The sequence below is a fragment of the Sapajus apella genome, unplaced genomic scaffold, assembly GCF_009761245.1.
Source record: "Sapajus apella isolate SASKATOON/1434 unplaced genomic scaffold, GSC_monkey_1.0 scaffold87, whole genome shotgun sequence".
NCBI classification, from domain to species: Eukaryota; Metazoa; Chordata; class Mammalia; order Primates; family Cebidae; genus Sapajus; species Sapajus apella.
This window is the reverse complement of record NW_022437027.1, coordinates 6,976,495-6,997,342: the sequence shown is the minus strand read 5'-3', so window position 1 is coordinate 6,997,342 and position 20,848 is coordinate 6,976,495. Positions and strand designations below refer to the sequence as shown.

The window sequence follows — 20,848 nt, the reverse complement described above, 5'->3', positions numbered from 1 at the left end:
TAAAAAATGCCATTAAAATCCTGTGTTTGTGATCTTAGATGGTAAATATGGAAGAAATAAATACCAAAACTTTTTAAAAGTTGCTTGATTTAGGATTAAATACTGTTGACTAAAGATAATTTTTCAAAAATAAAAAGGATTTATACTACTATCTCTTCTTCCCTTCAATTTGTGCCTATGTCAATTTTTTTCCTGAGACTCTATATAAAGTAAGAGAGAAGGAAGAAAAGTCAATAAAGATATGCAGAAAATATTAACAATAATGTGTAAGTAAAAGGAATGAGAAAACAACGTGTAATTCTTAAAACTACCAAACTTGCTGGGCATAGTGGCTCACACCTGCAATCCCAGCACTTTGGGGGGCTGAGGCGGGCAGATCCCTTGAGTCCAAGAGTCCTAGACCAGATTGGTCAACACGGTGAAACCCCATCTCTTCTAAAATACAAAAAATTAGCCAGGCATGGTGGCACATGCCTGTACCACCACCTAGTTAGGAGGCTGAGGCACAACAATCACTTGAATCCAGGAGGCAGCAGCTGCAGTGAGCCAAGATCGTGCCACTGCACTCCAGCCTGGAAGACAGAGAGATACTCTGTCTCAAAAAACAACAGCAACAACAACAAAACCAAAAACTACCAAACATATTTTATAAAATCTAGATATAGGAGAATACTTTAAGTACTAACTAATGTGAATAATATACAAATATCCTTAAAACAAACAATTTTCATTTTCCCCATATACTTTACTCATTCTAGAAATAATACACACAAAACACAATGTCAGCATGTTATTTCAGAGCAAAACATGTCAATAATATCAACTAGTCTTTTAATTTTAGGATTTCAAAAACATATGAATAAGTGTTATATTTTTCATGATGAAAATAATACATGTGTTCACTTTCAATACAATGATAAATGTACTGTTTTTCTAAAACAATAACATCTTGTTTTAACTATTCAAATCCAATAATTTCTTCTCAACCCAAACCTGCAATTGGCTTTAATGTTTCTGTATATCTCTTCATATAAACAAACATAAAGGAATTTAGAAAGATGTCCAAAGTGCAAAGTCATCTCCATTCTGAGTACACAACAGAAATAAAATGAACAGAGTTAAAACTTTTTATTCTAACACTTAGGAAACTCAGGGAGTGGTGCTAGGCTTATGTAATCTACTTTCAATAAATCTAGTTACAGATAAGTAAATTACTAGAATCAAGTATGAATTGCTTGGTATAATACTATAGATGGGCTATATATTGCTCAATACAGTACTGAGCAATTCACACTTTAGAACCAGGCAGAAGTGAGTTCAAACTGTGTACTATTTACATGTTTGCCGACGTGGGCAAGTCACTTACACTCTGAGCATCTTCTAAATTAAAAACAATAATATCTACTGGAACAGGCACCAGTGCTTGTTCTATGCTAGACAGTTAAAAATGTTAAATCACATCTCCAACAGTTACTGAACTATTTCTCTCTAAATAATATTTTCATTTTCATTCAGGTTCTCAGCTTTTTCAGTTTAAAGGGGCATCCCTTAGCACAGCTGCATGACTTTGGTGTGGCAGATCACAAATGAATTAGGTGAATGATTTGTTTTGGCTGCCTGTGGCACTATTACATTACCAATTCTGATTTGAAGAGCAGTTATAGTGCTAAGAAAATATATTTTTTTAAGAAAATATTTTTAATTGAATAAAATGTATTTACTCTTCTCATATATGTGTATATGAAAAGTATAAAAATAGACAAAATCAGGGTAAAATAATGAGATAAGAAATACGTATGGTTTATAGACTTGAGGCTCATATTTTAATTGTAGTTTTCACATTTCAGTTTTGACTTAGGTTACATGCACTTCACCCTATTAGGCCTCTCCCTTTCTCAATTATATGCAAAAATGACAAAAAAAAAAAGATCTCTCTTGCTGTTTCAAGTGCAAGAAAAAGTATATAAACTAAGAGAGATTAATATATTTAGTGTTTATCAGGCTCAGTCACCTTAGAAATGATAATATTTTCCAGTTTAGAATTGAGGTTTATAAGGAAAAAGGATCCTGAGCAAGGATAAAACAGAAAAGAAAAAATGGAGGAAAAACTGGTCAAAGAATAATCATAGTTATCATATATTCAACACTGGTATATAAAAGCCAGATGCTTTAAGTAAGTCATTTTTTATATTGCCAACAACTTTACAAGTAGGTATAATCATCTCCCTTTATAGATGAGCAACTGAAATTCAGGAATGATCTGCCCAAAGTCACTCAGCCAGGAACCAGTGCAGCCAGAACTGAAACTGGAGTCTGTCTAAACAAAATTAAATCATGCTAAGCTATTTTCAGAACGTAAAATTTCTAGGACATCAAAATTTCGTTAGAGAGCAGTTACTTTTCCCTTCATTTGTACAAGAGACAAAAACTAAGTGCATTTGGTCATCAATGAACGCTCTTTCCTTAGTTTCTTCTTGTTAGTCATATGAGCCAAAGAGATTTCAAGGTAAAAATGTCAGTATTGCATGCTCTTATCCCTAGTCAAAGGATGCTTTCAAAACAATTCCCATCAGCAGTTGGGCCATCAAAATCATGGAAGTAAGGAAAGAAGAAAGGAGGGAAGAAGGTGTGAAAGGGAGAGAAGGAGAGTGAAAGAGAGGTGACAGGAGAGGAAAGGAACAGAGAATGGAGGAAAACCAGTAGAATACACTTTCTTCATTTAAAATATAATTTGTCTGTCTACATCTTTTCCTTTGCCTTACTACTCCTAGCAGTATTACACTTCTCAGACAAAACCATATTGAATTGTCCTTATATTCCATAGGCAAAGATTTTTTAAAAAACTACATTTAACTCCCTTATGTGAATTTCTTTTAAGTTCTAAGAACTCCAATGACATACTAATTTACTTTCACTTTCTGGAAACTAACAGTCTTACCATGAAACTTGGAGGCTTCAGGATCATTCACATTGATAGCAATTAATTTCCAATCTGTTTCACCTTCGTCAATAAGAGCCAAAATTCCCAGGATCTTCACTTGAATAACTTCTCCACAAGAAGCAATCTTTAAAGAGAAAAGAAATTCACTATTTGCTTGGCTGTCAAGAGTTTACTCCCATATGACAAAATCCATATAAAAGATTAAAAGAACTATAGACAGAAATAAAACCTCAATAATTAAAAATAATATAAAAAGCCAAAGTCTGCCTTGCAATGTTCCTTTAGAGTTAACTTTCTCAAAACTTTTCCACCAATGATTGAATTGTTTTACTGATAAACAAACAACTTGTCCTCCCACTGCAAACAACTAAAAAACTGGACAAAATATATGAAATCACTCGTTTCAGACATTAAACAATGGGAGGTGCAGTACTGTGACGCTACACGGAAGTAAACAAATGAGGAGAGCCATGTGATTGCCCTGGCTTCCTGCTCAATGCCCGTTCCAAACCACAAAAGATAGAAAGGAATCCAATAAGAGAACCGGGATCTCACTGAGGTTAAAGAACAGAGTTAAAAAAAATGGGGAGGAGGGTGGGCATGGTGGCTCACATCTATAATCCAGCACTTCGGGAGGCTGAGGCAGGCAGATCACAAGGTCAAGAGATCGAGACCATCCTGGCCAACATGGTGAAACTGTCTCTATTAAAACTACAGAAATTAGCTGGGCATGGTGGTCGACGACTATAGCCCCAGCTACTTACAAGGTTGAGGCAGAAGAAACACTTAAACCCAGAAGATGGAGGTTGCAGTGAGCTGAAATCATGCCACTGGAGACAGAGAAAGACTTCGTATTAAAAAAAAAAAAAAAAAAAAAAAAGTCGGGGGGGATGAGGTAGCTGCAATTTGTAGGGCATGGTACCAGAGATGAGAAATAACTACAGCAATATAATAGGGGTTCCTTTGATTAAATACTAACCTGATTAAATACTAACTGATTAAATACTAACCTGTGCATGCATGGGATGAGACTCCGTAAGTCAAGGCAAATAACTGCCAGAGGCCTATAAAATGAGTTCCAACCACCCAGGAAAATCTCAGTCAGCACAAGGCGCATTCTTTAGTGAGCCTACAACAGGCATGCCTTAGTGTAGGATTAAACTAACTCTCAAATAAAGGTTACTCTAGACCTGTCTCAATAAAGTTATAAAAGTACCTGGACACAACTAAACTGACTCACAAATAACTATGTGCAAAAACAAATATTCTTTAAAGGAAGACAACAACATCCAGGTACCCAACATAATACAACATCCAAGATTCTGTCAATACGTAAGAAAATGTAAGCCCTAAATCATTTAACAGAAACATTTCCAGAAATTTTAGATGATGGAAATTACAGATAGGAACCTTAAAATAACTACTATAAATATGCTCAAAGATTTAAAGAAAAACATGAAAATATGGAAGAGAGAAATGAGAAATATAAAAAAGAAGCAAATGGGACTTTAAGAGCTAAAACATACATGATCTGAAATGAAAAATCCTCTCAATGAGCTTAACAACAAAATAGACTTTAACAAAGAGAATATTAGTGAACCTGAAGATACTGTAACAGAAACTTTCCAAAGTGAAGCACAGAAACAAAAAGGATAAGAAAAAATTAACAATGTCAGTGTCCTCTGGGACAACATCCAGCACTCTATCTTATGTATAAATGGAATTCCAGAATGGGAAGAGGAGGCAGAAAAATCTTTGAATAAATAATGTCTAAAAATTTTCCAAATTTGGTGAAAAGTATAAACCCACAGATAGAGAAAAAGCACAAGCGCATGTGCGTGCGTGCACACACACACACACACACACCCATCAGAATAAAAAACAAAAAAAAATCCGAAGTGAGGCACATCATAATTAAAGTGCTGAAAACCAGTGATAGGGACAGAGAATACATCTTAAAAGCATATAGAAGGGAAAAAAAGATTATATAAGGGTTGATGATAAGAATGACGGCCGATTTCTCTTTAGAGGCAATGTAAACCAAAAGACAAAGAAATGAAATCTTTAAAATTCTTTTTTTTTCCCCCATTTATTTATTTTATTGCATTTTAGGTTTTGGGGTACATGTGAATAACATGCAAAATTGTTGCATAAGTACACACATGGCAGTGTGATTTGCGGCCTTCCTCCCCATCACCTACATCTGGCATTTCTCCCCTTGCTATCTCTCCCCAGCTCCCCACCCGCCACCGTCCCTCCCCTATTTCCCCCCAACTGACCCCAATGTGTAGTGCTCCCCTCCCTGTGTCCATGTGTTCTCATTGTTCAACACCTGCCTATGAGTGAGAACATGCGGTGTTTGATCTGCTCTTCTGTCAGTTTGCTGAGAATGATGGTTTCCAGGTTCATCCATGTCCCTACAAAGGACCCAAACTCATCGTTTTTGATGGCTGCATAATATTCCATGGTGTATATGTGCCACATTTTCCATATCCAGTCTATCGTCGATGGGCATTTGGGTTGGTTCCAGATCTTTGCTATTGTAAACAGTGCTGCAATGAACATTCGTGTGCACGTGTCCTTATAGTAGAACGATTTGTAATCCTTTGGATATATACCCAGTAATGGGATTGCTGGGTCAAATGGAATTTCTATTTCTAGGTCCTTGAGGAATCACCACACTGTCTTCCACAATGGTTGAACTAATTTACACTCCCACCAACAGTGTAAAAGTGTTCCTATTTCTCCACATCCTCTCCATCATCTGTTGTCTCCAGATTTTTTAATGATCGCCATTCTAACTGGCGTGAGATGGTATCTCAATGTAGTTTCGATTTACATTTCTCTGATGACCAGTGATGATAAGCATTTTTTCCTATGTTTGTTGGCCTCATGTATGTCTTCTTTTGTAAAGTGTCTGTTCATATCCTCTGCCCACTTTTGAATGGGCTTGTTTGTTTTTTCTTGTAAATCTGTTTTAGTTCTTCGTAAATTTTGGATATCAGCCCTTTGTCAGGTGGGTAAACTGCAAAAATTTTTTCCCATTCTGTTGGTTGCCGATTCACTCTAATGATTGTTTCTTTTGCTGTGCAGAAGCTGTGGAGTTTGATTAGGTCCCATTTGTCTATTTTGGCTTTTGTTGTCAATGCTTTTAGTGTTTTGGTCATGAAGTCCTTGCCTACACCTATGTCCTGAATGGTTTTGCCTAGATTTTCTTCTAGGGTTTTTATGGTGTTAGGTCTTATGTTTAAGTCTTTAATCCATCTGGAGTTAATTTTAGTGTCAGGTGTCAGGAAGGGGTCCAGTTTCTGCTTTCTGCACATGGCTAGCCAGTTTTCCCAACACCATTTATTAAACAGGGAATCCTTTCCCCATTGCTTGTTTTTGTCTGGTTTGTCAAAGATCAGTTGGTTGTAGATATGTTGTGTTGCCTCCGAGACCTCTGTTCTGTTCCATTGGTCTATATCTCTGTTTTGCTTACTGTAGCCTTGTAGTATAGTTTGAAGTCCGGTAGTGTGATGCCTCCCGCTTTGTTCTTTTTGCTTAGAATTGACTTGGCTATGCGGGTTCTCTTTTGGTTCCATATGAAGTTTAAGGTGGTTTTTTCCAGTTCTGTGAAGAAGGTCACTGGTAGCTTGATGGGGATAGCATTGAATCTGTAAATTACTTTGGGCAGTATGGCCATTTTCACAATATTGAATCTTCCTAACCATGAACATGGAATGTTTCTCCATCTGTTTGTGTCCTCTCTTATTTTATTGAGCAGTGGCTTGTAGTTCTCCTTGAAGAGGTCTTTTACGTTCCTTGTTAGTTGTATTCCTAGGTATTTTATTCTCTTTGTGGCAATTGTGAATGGAAGTTTGTTCTTGATTTGGCTCTCTTTAAGTCTGTTATTGGTGTATAGGAATGCATGTGATTTTTGCACATTGATTTTGTATCCTGAGACTTTGCTGAACTTGCTTATCAGTTTCAGGACATTTGGGGCTGAGATGATGGGGTCTTCTAGATATACAATCATGTCATCTGCAAATAGAGACAGTTTGACTTCCTCCTTTCCTATTTGAATGCCCTTTATTTCTTTTTCTTGCCTGATTGCTCTGGCTAGAACTTCTAATACTATATTGAATAGCAGTGGTGAGAGAGGGCATCCTTGTCTGGTGCCACATTTCAAGGGGAATGCTTCCAGTTTTTGCCCATTCAGTATGATATTGGCTGTTGGTTTGTCATAAATAGCTTTCATTATTTTGAGATACGTTCCATCGATACCTAGCTTATTGAGTGTTTTTAGCATAAAGGGCTGTTGAATTTTGTCAAAGGCCTTCTCTGCATCAATTGAGATAATCATGTAGTTTTTGTCTTTGGTTCTGTTTATGTGGTGAATTGTGTTTATGGACTTGTGTATGTTGAACCAGCCTTGCATCCCCAGGATGAAGCCTACTTGATCATGGTGGATAAGCTTTTTGATGTGCTGTTGCAATCGGCTTGTCAGTATGTTATTGAAGATTTTTGCATCTATGTTTATCATGGATATTGGCCTGAAGTTTTCTTTTCTTGTTGAGTCTCTGCTGGGTTTTGGAATCAGGATGATGTTTGTCTCATAAAATGATTTAGGAAGAATTCCCTTTTTGTATTGTTTGGAATAGTTTCAGAAGGAATGGTACCAGCTCCTCTTTGTATGTCTGGTAGAATTCGGCTGTGAACCCGTCTGGACCTGGGCTTTTTTTGGGTGGTAAGCTCTTAATTGCTGTCTCAACTTCAGACCTTGTTATGGGTCTGTTCAGGGTTTCGGCTTCATCCTGGTTTAGGCTTGGGAGGAGGCAAGTGTCCAGGAATTTATCCATTTCTTCCAGGTTTATTAGTTTATGTGCATAGAGTTGTTTGTAATAATCTCTGATGATGGTTTGAATTTCTGTGGAATCTGTGGTGATATCCCCTTTATCGTTTTTTATTGCATCAATTTGGTTATTCTTTCATTTCTTTTTTATTAATCTGGCTAGTGGTCTATTTTGTTGATCTTTTCAAAAAACCAGCTCCTGGATTTATTGATTTTTTTGAAGGGTTTTTTGTGTCTCTATCTCCTTCAGTTCTGCTCTGATCTTAGCTATTTCTTGTCTTCTGCTAGACTTTGAGGTTTTTTGATCTTGCTCCTCTAGCTCTTTGACGATAGGGTGTCAATTTTTGATCTCTCCTTGCTTCTCATGTGGGCACTTATTGCTATATATTTTCCTCTAGAGACTGCTTTAAATGTGTCCCAGAGATTCTGGTATGTTGTGTCTTCATTCTCGTTGGTTCCAAAGAACATGTTTATTTCTGTCTTCATTTCATTGTTTATCGAGTCAACATTCAAGAGCCACTTGTTCAGTTTCCATGAAGCTGTGTGGTTCTGAGTTAGTTTTTGAATTCTGAGTTCTAACTTGATTGCACTGTGGTCTGAGAGACTGTTATGATTTCCGTTCTTTTGCATTTGCTGAGGAGTGATTTACTCCCAATTATGTGGTCAATTTTAGAGTAGGTGTGATGTGGTGCTGAGAAGAATGTATATTCTGTGGATTTGGGGTGGAGAGTTCTGTAAATCTCTATTAGGTTTGCTTGGTCCAGGTCTGAGTTCAAGTCCTGGATATCCTTGTTAATTTTCTGTCTGGTTGATCTGTCTAATATTGACAATGGGGTGTTAAAGTCTCCCACTATTATTGTGTGGGAGTCTAAGTCTCTCTGTAAGTCATTAAGAACTTGCCTTATGTATCTGGGTGCTACTGTATTGGGTGCGTATATATTTAGGATCGTTAGCTCTTCTTGTTGCATTGATCCTTTTACCATTATGTAATGTCCCTCTTTGTCTCTTTTGATCTTTGTTGCTTTAAAGTCTAATTTATCAGAGATGAGAATTGCAACTCCTGCTTTTTTTTGCTCTCCATTTACTTGGTAAATCTTCTTCCATCCCTTTATTTTGAGCCTTTGTGTATCCTTGCATGTGAGATGGGTTTCCTGCATACAGCACACCGATGGGTTTTGACTTTTTATCTGATTTGCCAGTCTGTGTCTTTTGATTGGGGCAATTAGTCCATTTACATTTAGGGTTAATATTGTTATGTGTGAATTTGATACTGCCATTTTGGTGCTAGCTGGCTGTTTTGCCCATTAGTTGATGCAGATTCTTCATTGGGTTGATTCTCTTTACCATTTGGCATGTTTTTGGAGTGGCTGGTACTGGTTGTTCCTTTATATGTGTAGAGCCTCTTTCAGGAGCTCTTGTAAAGCTGGCCTAGTGGTGACGAAATCTCTGAGTGCTTGCATGTTCCCAAAGTATTTTATTTTTCCTTCACTTATGAAGCTTAGTTTGGCTGGATATGAGATTCTGGGTTGAAAGTTCTTTTCTTTAAGGATGTTGAATATTGGCCCCCACTCTCTTCTGGCTTGTAGGGTTTCTGCTGAGATATCTGCTGTGAGTCTGATGGGCTCCCCTTTGTGGGTAACCCGACCTTTCTCTCTGGCTGCCCTTAGTATTTTCTCCTTCATTTCAACCCTGGTGAATCTGGCGATTATGTGCCTTGGGGTTGCTCTTCTTGACGAATATCTTTGTGGTATTCTCTGTATTTCCTGGACTTGAATGTTTGCCTGCCTCGCTAGGTTGGGAAAGTTTTCCTCGATAATATCCTGAAGAGTATTTTCCAGCTTGGATTCATTCTCTTCGTTGCATTCAGGTACGCCTATCAAACGTAGATTAGGTCTTTTCAAATAGTCCCACATTTCTTGGAGATTTTGTTTATTCCTTTTTACCCTTTTTTCTCCAGTCTTGCCTTCCCGTTTTATTTCATTGAGTTGATCTTTGACCTCTGATATCCTTTCTTCTGCTTGGTCAATTCGGCTGTTGATACTTGTGCATGCTTCGCGATGTTCTCGTGTTGCGTTTTTCAGCTCCATCAATTCACTTATATTCCTTTCTATTTTGTCCATTCCCGTTAGCATTTCGTTAAATCTTTTTTCAAGGTTCTTAGTTTCTTTGCATTTGATTAGAACATGTTCTTTAAGTTCACACAAGTTTCTTACTACCCACCTTCTGAAGTCTGATTCTGTCATTTCATCACACTCGTTCTCCATCCAACCTTGTTCCCTTGCTGGTGAGGAGTTGTGATCCCTTGTAGGAGGAGAAGTGTTCTGGTTTCAGGTGTTTTCATCCTTTTTGCGCTGGTTTCTTCCCATCTTTAAGGATTTATCCGCCTGTCGACTTTGTAGTTGCTGGCTTTCAGATTGGGTCTCAAATCTTTCAGATTGACGTTCTGTTTGTTGATGATGAGGTTATTTCTGTTTCTTGGTTTTCCTTCTGATAGTCTGGCCCCTCTGCTGTAGGTCTGCTGAGGTTCACTCCAGGCCCTGCTTGCCTGGGGTTCACCTGCAGCAGCTGCTGAACAGCAAGGATTGTTACCAGTTTTCTTCTTCTGCTATCTTTGTCCCAGAAGGATACCCACCTACTGTCAATCTGATCTCTCCTTTATGAGGTGTCTCTTTGGATATATAGGGGTCAGGGAGCTGCTTGAGGAGACGGTCTCTTCTTTATAGGAGCTCAAATGGTGAGCTGTGAGCTATGTTGTTCATTCAGAGCTGCTGGGCAGGTACGTTTAGGTCTGCTGAAGCAGAACTCATAAACTGCTTTTTGTTCCCAGGTGCTCTGTCCCAGGGATTTAGGGCTTTATTTATGAGGTTCCATTGTGCTGCTGCCTTTTTTTTTCCTTCAGACCTGCCCTGCCCAGCAGGGAGGCAGCCTAGTCACTGTCTGCCTGTAGAGGCTTTGCTGAGCTGCTGTGGTCTCCACCCAGGTGCCGAGTGAACTTCCCTGCAGTCCTGTTTATATGGGTGTAGTTAGAACTGCTTTGGCGATGGTGGCCCGCCTCTGTTGAGGCGGAGTCTCTCTGCTGTGGCGGGTTGCCTTGGCAACGGCGGGCTGCCTCAGCAATGGCGTGTTGCCTTGGCCACGGCGGGCTGCCTCAGCATTGGCCGACTACCTCCGTCGTGGCGGGCTGCCTCGATAATGGCGGACGCCCCACCCCCACAGAGCTGGACCGTCCCGGGTTCCGCTGCGCTTGCTGTGAAACTCTCAATCCTGAGTTTCTGATTGCTGTTCTTTTGTGGGGGTGGGACCAGCCGAGCCTGATCACTTGGCTCCCTGCCTCAGAGCCTTTTTTAAGTTGGTGTTCCAGTCACCTGTTGAAGTGGTGCCGGGGTCTGTTTGTTTTCCCCTGCAGCCACTCACTGCACTGGCACTGAGGTTTGTGGCGTTTTTTTTTTTTTGCCCTGGAATCTACTGTCCCGGTTCCCTGCTCAGTCCCCTTTTTAAGCAGACGAATGGGCAACTTCCCGTGGCTCCAATCGCCAGCCAAAAGGGCACCCGGACCAGTGTATTTTGTACGGAGAACCGCTGTTCCAGGGCGCCAACAAAGCAGCCGCGCAGGGCAAAGCAGCGGTACCGGCTGGCACAGCCGCGCTGGCCGAAACAGCCTCGCTGGTGACCTGTGGCGCTCCTCCGCCTGGGAATTTCCTAGTCTGTGGGCAATAAAAATGCGGCGTCCACTCACCCTCTGTGCTTTCACTGGGAGCTGCAATCCTGAGCTGTTCCTAAACGGTCATCTTGGATCAACCAAATCTTTAAAATTCTTAAAGAAAAATGCTACCAACCTAGATTGCCTGGGGTCAGAGAGACTTTACAAAGGGGAAAGGGAGAACTTTTTGGGATCATGGAAATGCTTCATATTTTAATTGAAGGAGAAGGATATGTGTATACATACGTGAAAACTCACTATATACTTAAAATGAGTAAGCTCAATTGAAATGGAAGAAACCATGAACAACAGGCAATTGAGAGAAGAAATGAAAATAGTCTTTAAGGGTATAAAAAGATGTTCAAGCTCATTCATGATATCACTACTTTGTGGTTTAAACTAATATCCCTTCGTAGCGTTTGCAGAACTCTCACACAATAGGCTATTGCTTGTCATCTTGATCCTGTCCTCCATATTTTGCTTTCTCTATTCTGGGGGGAATTTCTCTGGCTGCCAGCTCTAAATCTACAAAGGCAATAATTTTTTCTTGTTCTATCCAGAGGAATCAGAAGTTGAAGGAAAATCTTTAATTTCACTCTACTGACCAAAACAAGCCCAGAACTTATGGACATAAGAGAGCACAGGTAAGTGTGGCTAGAGGTGCATTCTTTAATTACCAAGAAAATTTAAAGATATATGAGAATCAAAGATGACCAAGAGGCAGAATACAAGAAATGAGCAGATGACAGTAACTAACTTGGTACATCTTCCAGTGGCAGCACTACTCCTGTCACTGGCAATTATCATCAACAAACCTGAGATTTTCTGTACAAGTGTAACTTACTGCCTTATGCCTACCTACAAAGTTACACATAATAGGCAATATTCCAAAACTGAAAGGTTAGGATAAAGTCATTTTAAGGTCTAAAGGCTATTTTTTAATTAAAAAAAAAAATCAGAATCTCATCACATTATGTATGTAAAAACAATCCATATATTAAAAAAATTAGGCACCAAGAAAGTAGAGATATGTATACTTTCGACCTATTGCAGTCGGTACTGAAACTGAAGTTATTTACATATCTTGAAATTTAAGGTATCTACTAAGCCTAGAAACTCACACTAAATAGAAAATAAACCTATGTGTAAGATTACATAATATAAACTTGACTCCTGCTGCTTGAGGGGAAAAGAGACCTGAGAATCCTTTTACATTGACTCATAGTACCTTTTTTACAAACCACATTTATCAGTTACAGTGAAAAGTAAAACATATTAGAGCAAAGCCTTAAGAAAATAATGATATTTACAAAGCAGTTTTCATAAAATACTTTAAAAAGATTTTATAAGAAACCCAGAAATAGCAGGACTTAAGCAGATGTTCCATGTGCTTAATAAAGTTATTTCAGTGAGGTTCCCTCAAGCTGCCAATGTCAAGTTTATATGCATGTATTCTTTCTATATCCTTTTATTTTAAAGGTTTAGTTGGCTATAGATTTTCACTGTAAACTTGGAATCTGAACACATGCTTCAGAATAAAGTTCTTCATAATTCAAAATGCAGTTTTACATTTAGAAAACAAGGTATGTAGAAAAAAAAGTCACTTCAGTGTCCAGAAATTATTTGAGGGAAAAAAAAAATCCAGAATTTTAAGTGACAAAGTCAAATAAATCCTGTCAGAATATTTGGAAGTTGATTCTAAAATCTTAATATAAATCTGTATGGAGTTATTAACACAACTGACTAACGTGATTGTGTAAACTAAAATGAAATCTGAACTTCAGAGGAATATACAATTATATTAGCCAGTCTCTCACATGTTTAGCTTCTATTAAGTACTCAATTCTATATTAGGCACTACGTATTAATAAAAGAAAGAATTCCTGTTCTCAAGGATTTACAATCTTAACTGGGTGACTTAGATACCTCAGGGCAGGGCAGAATAATATAAGACTGAACACGCGTGAGTTTAAATGTGTCATATCAACACTATGTGCATCATTTCTCATGACTGTGTCTTCATTTCCAGTGCCACTGCCCTGATCTAGGCAATAGAGTGTCAAGATAGGTTCTCCAATATGATAAAAGGACAGGATAGAGGCTATAACAAATCAGAAGACTATTATAACACTGTAGATACAAGGTAATTTAAATCTAGATTAGGGACGTGACAGTGGATAGTCTAGATAAGGGTAATGAAACATTTAAAAGGAAAAAACAAATAGTGCACAAGGAGAAAAGAAAATGATTTACCAAACACACACTGTGTGATGGGCACTAGAGTATGTCTTTTATATGTATCATTTTATTCTTCACCTACAGAAACTACTGTACAGTGTAGATATTATCCCTATCTTGGAAATAAAGACACTGGGATTCACAACAGTCAAATAATTTTTGTCTAAGACCACAGAACTAGTGAATGGAAGACCTGGAATTCACACCCCAAACTGAGCCAGAGCGGCTTCTCCTGCCAATCTGTAGTGAGAAAGCAGGTAAGTCCTTGCTTGAGGACAGAGGGTTGCGAGAGGCAGAGGGAGAAATTACAAAGAAGTGTGAGAAAACATTTGGGGGTGACAAATATGTTCATTTTCTTAATTGCGATAATAATTTTGCATGTACTTGTATCAAAAGTCATCAAGTCATACACTTTAGGTACAGTTTATTATATGTCAATTTCAACTCAATAAAGCTAGAAAAAAATCTACATCACATTTATGGCTAAAACTATGTTTTAAAAATGCATTACTTTCTTGGATAAAACAATTATCCATATTTGTTTAAGATAAAATCAGACATAAATTTGTTTTAGTTAAAAGAATCGTGATACCTGTGGACACAGGGATGGTAGCATCACACACTGGGGTCTGTTGGCGGGGGTCTAGGGGAGGAACAGTGTGGGATGGAGAGGTTGGCAAGGGATAACATGGGGAGAAATGCCAGATATAGGTGACGGGGGGATGGAGGCAGCAAACCACCTTGCCATGTATGTACCTATGCAACAATCCTGCATGATCTGCACATGTATCCCAGAACCTAAAGTACAATTAAAAAGAAAAAAAAAAAAAGAATCATGATACTATTTCACACTCACTAGGATGATTGTTAAAAAACAAAAATGGAAAATAATGAGTATTGGTAAGGATCTGGAGAAACTGGAATCCCTGAATATTGTTGATGGGAATTAAAATGCTGTGGAAAACTGTTTGGTGTTTCCTCAAAGAGTTAAATTCAGAATCACCGTATGACTCAGCAATTATATTCCTAAGTGAAAAATATGGATAAAAGTATTCAAACAAAAACTCATACACGAATGTTCACAGTGGCACTATTCATAATAGCCAAATGGTAGAAACAAGCCAAATGCCCATCAACTCATGAATGGATCAGTAAAAGGTAGTATTATCCATCAATGGAGTATTATTCAGCCATAAAAGGAATGAAGTACTGATATGTGCTACAACATGGATGAATCTTTAAAGTATGCTAACTGAAAGGAGCCGACACAAAAGGTTACATATTATGTGAGACCATTTATAAGAAATATCAAGAAATGGTAAACCTATAGAGACAGTAAACTAGTGGTTGCCAGGGGCCAGTGGGAGAATAAAATGGGGAGTGACTGCTAAAGGGGATGAGAAGTTTCCTTTTGAGGTCATGAAATGTCTGGGACTAGATAGATCCAGGTGATGGCTGTACAACTTGTGAAGGTATTAAATGCCACTAATTTTAATATATATTTTAAAATGGTTAATTTTATGTGAATTGTACCTGAATTTAAAAATTTAATCACAAATTGTTTTTGATGGTGGTGGAGGCTGTCACATACACGGTCAAAATGAACCATAATAAAACAGCTCCTAATCCTTAAGTTCTCTCTCCCTAACCTCTGTTATCATTAAGTGAATGGTTCACTTCTTTCCAATACCTACTTCAAGTTGATTTTATAATAAACAAAATACTTTTTTGTGTTTAACTACAAAATTGATCAGGTAATTTCTTTAAAATGTCAATAAAAAATACAAACATTTATAAAATTAAAGCAAAAGGACGCAAACTTTTTGCAGAAAAACTTGTTGCAATACAGCTGATTTAAAACAAGACAAATTAATCGAACGTATCTTAATAAAAGTAAATCTCAAAAATCAGAACTCTGTCATTTCAAATAATGAGTTGAAATCATATGGCTGTAACCTACAAATTGTAAATAATATAAATAGGATGGATATAAATATGTGTATCAATTCTCACAAGTATCAGCACTATAGGCAGAGTGGAATAGGGCAAGCTTGCCCAACCCATGCAGCCTAAGAGCAGCATGTAGCCCAGGATGGCTTTCAATGTGGCCCAACACAGATTTATAAACTTTTATAAAATATTATGAGATTTTATCTACTTACTTTTTAGCTCATCAGTTATTGTCAGTGTTAGTGTATTTTATGTGTGGCCCAAGACAACTATTTTTCCAATGTGGCCCAGGAAAGCCAAAAGATTGGACACCCCTGATACAGAGACTAGGAACACAGGCTCCAAAACAAGATACCTGGGATACTATCCCAATTCTGCCAACTTACTAGCAATGTAAGTTTGGGGAAATTACTTAACTTCCTTGGAATATAATTTTATATAAAATTTGGAAACAAAAATACCTGTTCCACAGGTTAGCAGTTAAGAATAAATAAGGTAATTCATATACAGCACCTCAAATAAAGGTTTATAGACTAGTACTTTGCTATAAGCATCAGTATTAAGTTTGGTTTCCTAAAGGGAATCATTCATTTTTCCCCTTACCATTCTCAGTAAACGAAAATGCTAGAATTTTTTTTTTAAGTATGCACCTCATGATCCTAAAGGATCAAAGAATAAAATTTTCTAAGGGACTCTTTATATGTTATTTCCTACAGTGATCTAATTCTATAAAAGGGCATGTAACTACTGTTTATAGCATTCTTAAAAAAGCACCAAACCTCCAATTTTGTAATCTGCTTTTCTACTTCTTAATAGAAAAAGAAGTTTCATCTTCCTTATTTTTGCAAATTACAGGTAAACAACTAAACTGCTTCCACTCTGAAATTAGACTTCCATTTGAAACTACAAATAGATGACTCTGGAGATGGAAAATAGGAGATGTGCAGATTTATCTGGGCACCTCTGAACTGATTTTGGCACCAACTCACAGAAGCCACTGTGTGATTAGCTCAGCTGCTTTTTTTGCATGCCTCCAGGGGTTAATAGCTGAAGCCACATCTGTGAAGGAAATACAATGACAACACTGTCCATGGGAAGAGACATTACGAACAAAGAATGAAACTTCTACAGTTGAGGTCTCAATTGTCTGAAATATTGTCTGTTCCTTTCCCAGTCCCCGCCCTCTGGCATGCTTCTTACCAGCTGCAATTACAAAGTATTTCTGATATTTTTCTTCAAGTTTGGACTCTGGTTGCTTAAATTCTAGATTCTCAAGTCCAAAAGGAACTTCTGACAAGTCATTATAAAGATATGGATGATATTTGCAGCTCTGAGTATATATCAACACTAAAGTATGCCATAGAAAAATTTTACAACTGCATATGTAAATACTAACTTATACAGGCTGGATCATATTTAGAGAAGACTGTTTAGCTGTGGTAGTATGCTTATTTGTTTATTTATTTATTTATTGACTCAGTCTTACCATGTTTCCCTGACTGGTCTTAAACTCCTGGGTTCAGGAGATCCTCCTAGCTTTCCTCCCAAAGTGCTGGAATTACGGGCATGAGTCACTGCACCCAGACTACTCCATTCTAACAGAGAAGATCTCGTGAAAAGGAACCAGAGTGGAAAACAATCTACAGACTGTCAGACAGGAACAACTAGAATAAGAAGGCTTGAGAACAGAAGGCTTCAGGAGGGTATGGGTGCATTGGACCAAAAGACCTGTAAGGTCCTTTATAAAGCAAAAATGTTCAAATTTGAAGTTATCACATAATTGCCAGTTTAAAGATGACTATACTGGTTAATTCGCACTAGATACACTAGCTGAGAGTTTCTCAACTAAAGTCAATTTTGCCCTCTTAGGGGATATTTGGCAATATCTGAAGACATTTTGGGTTGTCACAACTGGGGAGATATTACTAGCATCTAGTAGGAAGAGGACAGTTCTCTCATAAAGAATTATCCATCTTTAAGTTCAATAGTATCAAAGCTGAGAAACCCTGTAGCCAACTCTGGCAGCAGAGTATCAGAATTCCTTGGAATCACCTACAGCTTTTAAAAAGCACATTCTAAATTGTTTTATCCGTTTTTATTTACAGAATTTATTTTAAAATGTCAAACAACATAAGAACAGATAAGACATTCATGGGTTATAAAGCAAGCAAGGAAGCACGCCCAGCAGATTGCCAAGTTGCTTCAGAATGAGACATACCCTTTGACTTCACATGCAACAGAAAGGCAAAGTTTTATCTCAAACAAAGCACTATTTTGCTGTAACACCTTTAAAAATTGGAAAGGAAAACTCAATCAAACCAAAAACTAGATGCTTAGGAATAAATGGTAGAATTCTTACAAAACCACCACACTTCAATTCAATCTAAATCAATTCAACAAATTTATGCTGAAAGTATAACATTTAGTTTTCTCAGACACCGAATGAACAATACAAAATCCCTCAAGGGACTTAGAACATTAAAGTTTTCTATATCTGTGGTTCTAAATCTGTTATCAACTTCCAGGACTCTGCTTCTTTCCCTCTGCCTATTAACAATGTGATGCTAAAAGCAATTTCCTACCACTATGCTTCTTACAGCTGATTCAACCACTCATCTCATAGCTAAGCATGAAAGAAAGAAGCATACCCCTAACAAAGAACTATTCTTTAGATAGGAATATTTATTTCATAATTAGTAAATATTATTTTCAGGTCTTATGAACTAAAGGAATAGATGCAAAGAAAACATGCAAACTCATGAAGTGTTCCATATTTTTCACCCAGATACAAGAAAGTCAGAGAACTCCTCAGAGATACTACGTAAGATGGTATCACTAAGGCATATAATTACCAAGTTCTATCCTGAATATATATGCATGCAACATCGGAGCACCCAGATTCATGAAACTACTACTACTAAACCTAAAAAAACGGAGAGCAATACAATAGTGGGAGGTGTCAACACTCCACTGGCATTCTTGTGTCCTTTAAAAGCACATTAAAAAATAATTCATCATGATCAAGTAGGGTTTGTTCCAGGAATGCAAAGATGGTTGAAAACTATATAAATCCATAAACTGAATTCACCACATAAAGAAAACTAAGAATAAAAACCATATGATCATCTCAATAGATACAGAAAAAGCATGTAATGAAATCCAACATTCCTTCATGATAAAAATCTTCAACAAACTAGGCACTGAAGGAACATACGTCAAGATAAGAAGAGCCATCTGCAGCAAACCTATAACCAACATCATACCAAATGTGGAAAAGCTGAAAGCATTTCCCCTGAGAACCAGAATAAGACAATGATGTCCAATCTCACCACTCCCATTCAACATAGTACTGGAAGTCCTAGCCAGACCAATCAGGCAAGAGAAAGAAATAAAGGTATCTAAATTGGAAAAGAAGAAGTCAAATTATCTTTGTTCACTAATGACATGATAGTGTACTAGGAAACCCTAAAGACTCCTCCAAAAGACTCCTAGACTTGATAACTTCGATAAAGTTTAAGGGTACAAAACATATACTTAAAAATTAATAGTATTTTTACATACCAATAATGTTCAAGCTAAGAACCAAAAAAAAACTCAATCTCATTTGCAATACTCTCTCTCTCTCTCGCTCTCTCTCTCTACCCAGGAATACATTTAATCAAATGGGTACAAGATCTCTGCAAGAAGAACTACAAAACACTGATGAAAGAAATCATAGATGACACAATCAAATGGAAAAACATAGTTAAAATGACTACATTGCTCAAAGCAATCTAGAGTGTCAATGTAATTCCAATCAAATTACCAATGTCATTTTTCCACAGCATTAGGAAAAAACAATCCTAATGTTTATATGGAACCAAACAAAAGCCAGAATAGTCAAAGCAATCCTAAACAAAAAACAAATCCGGAGGCATCATATTACTCAGCAACAAATTATACCACATAGCTAAAGTACTGGTACAAAAATAAACACGGTACTGGTACAAAAATAAACACGTAGATCAATGGAACAAAACAGAGAACATAGAAATAAAGTCACATATCTATAAGCAACTGATCTTCAACAAAGTCAGTAAGAAAAAAATAATGGGGAAAGAACACTCTTCAATAAATGGTACTGGGAAAACTGGCTAGCCATAGGCTGAAGAATGAAACTGGACCCCTATCTCTCACCATGTACAAAAATTAACTCAAGATGGATTAAAGACCTAAATGTTAAGATCTGAAACTATAAAAAATCCCTGAAGAAAATCTAGAAAAAACTCTCCGGACATCACCTAGGCAAAGAATTTATGATGAAAACCCCCAAAAGAAAATGCAATGAAAAAAAAAAAATAGGCAAATGGGACTTAAACTGAAAAGCTTCTGCATAGCAAAAGAAATAATAAAGTGAAGAGATAGCCTACAGAATGGCAGAAAATATCTGCAAATTATGCTTCCAACAAAGGACTAAGAGAACTCAAACAACTCAACAAGAAAAAAAGAGAGCCTTAAAAAGTGGGCAAAGGTCATGACCGACACTTCTCAAAAAAGAAATACAAGTGGCCAAGAAACACATGAAAAATACTCTACATCATTAATCGTTAGAGAAATACAAATTTAAACCACACTGAGAGTTTTTATGTGCTGGTTTCTGAGCTCTACACAATTTAAGATGAGATGCTCCTCTAGGAATGAGAAAAAAAGGGGGAAGAGTTGAATGTCTGCAGCGAACAAGAAATAATAACAATAAATGTAATAGAAAATAGAACAAAGAACCGACCAAAGAAATACAGAAGAATGATGGGTAGCAACAGTCTCTGAGATTGTGAATTTTGTTTTTACTTGGTAGGACGTAGCAACCTGAAAGCAGGCACAAAAAAAAAGAAAAAGTACCAGTTGACTTTCATGAGTATTGAGGTTTCTGTCTAAATAATAGGCAAAGAAGGTGAAGAAACGACTTGGCAAATTTTTCCATAAAGGGTCAGATGGTAAATATAAAATAATAAAATAATAATAAAAGGCTTTGTAGACCATATGGCCTCTGCTATAACTCCTCAACTCTGCCGTCATAGTGTAAAAGCAGTCATAGACAGTATGTACATGAATGGGCATAACTGTGTTATTTATGAAAACAGGTGTTAGGCTGGCTTTGACTTGTCACAGGGCTGTAATTTAGGAAGCCCTGGTTTAAGACAAGAAA

General features: G+C 37.3%; 1 protein-coding gene across 3 annotated transcripts in view; it reads right to left on the bottom strand.

Moving 5' to 3' along the window:
• PPA2 (inorganic pyrophosphatase 2) overlaps positions 1-20,848 on the bottom strand; it is a 106,963-nt gene that overhangs the window by 51,337 nt on the left and 34,778 nt on the right. For all 3 annotated transcript variants that reach the window (XR_004261731.1, XM_032254873.1, XM_032254874.1), the window contains one exon: positions 2,939-3,065. Coding sequence is in view for 2 of the 3 variants with exons in the window: in XM_032254873.1 (XP_032110764.1) it covers positions 2,939-3,065 (127 nt within the window). In the remaining variant the exon portion in view is untranslated. The remainder of the gene's footprint in view (positions 1-2,938; positions 3,066-20,848) is intronic.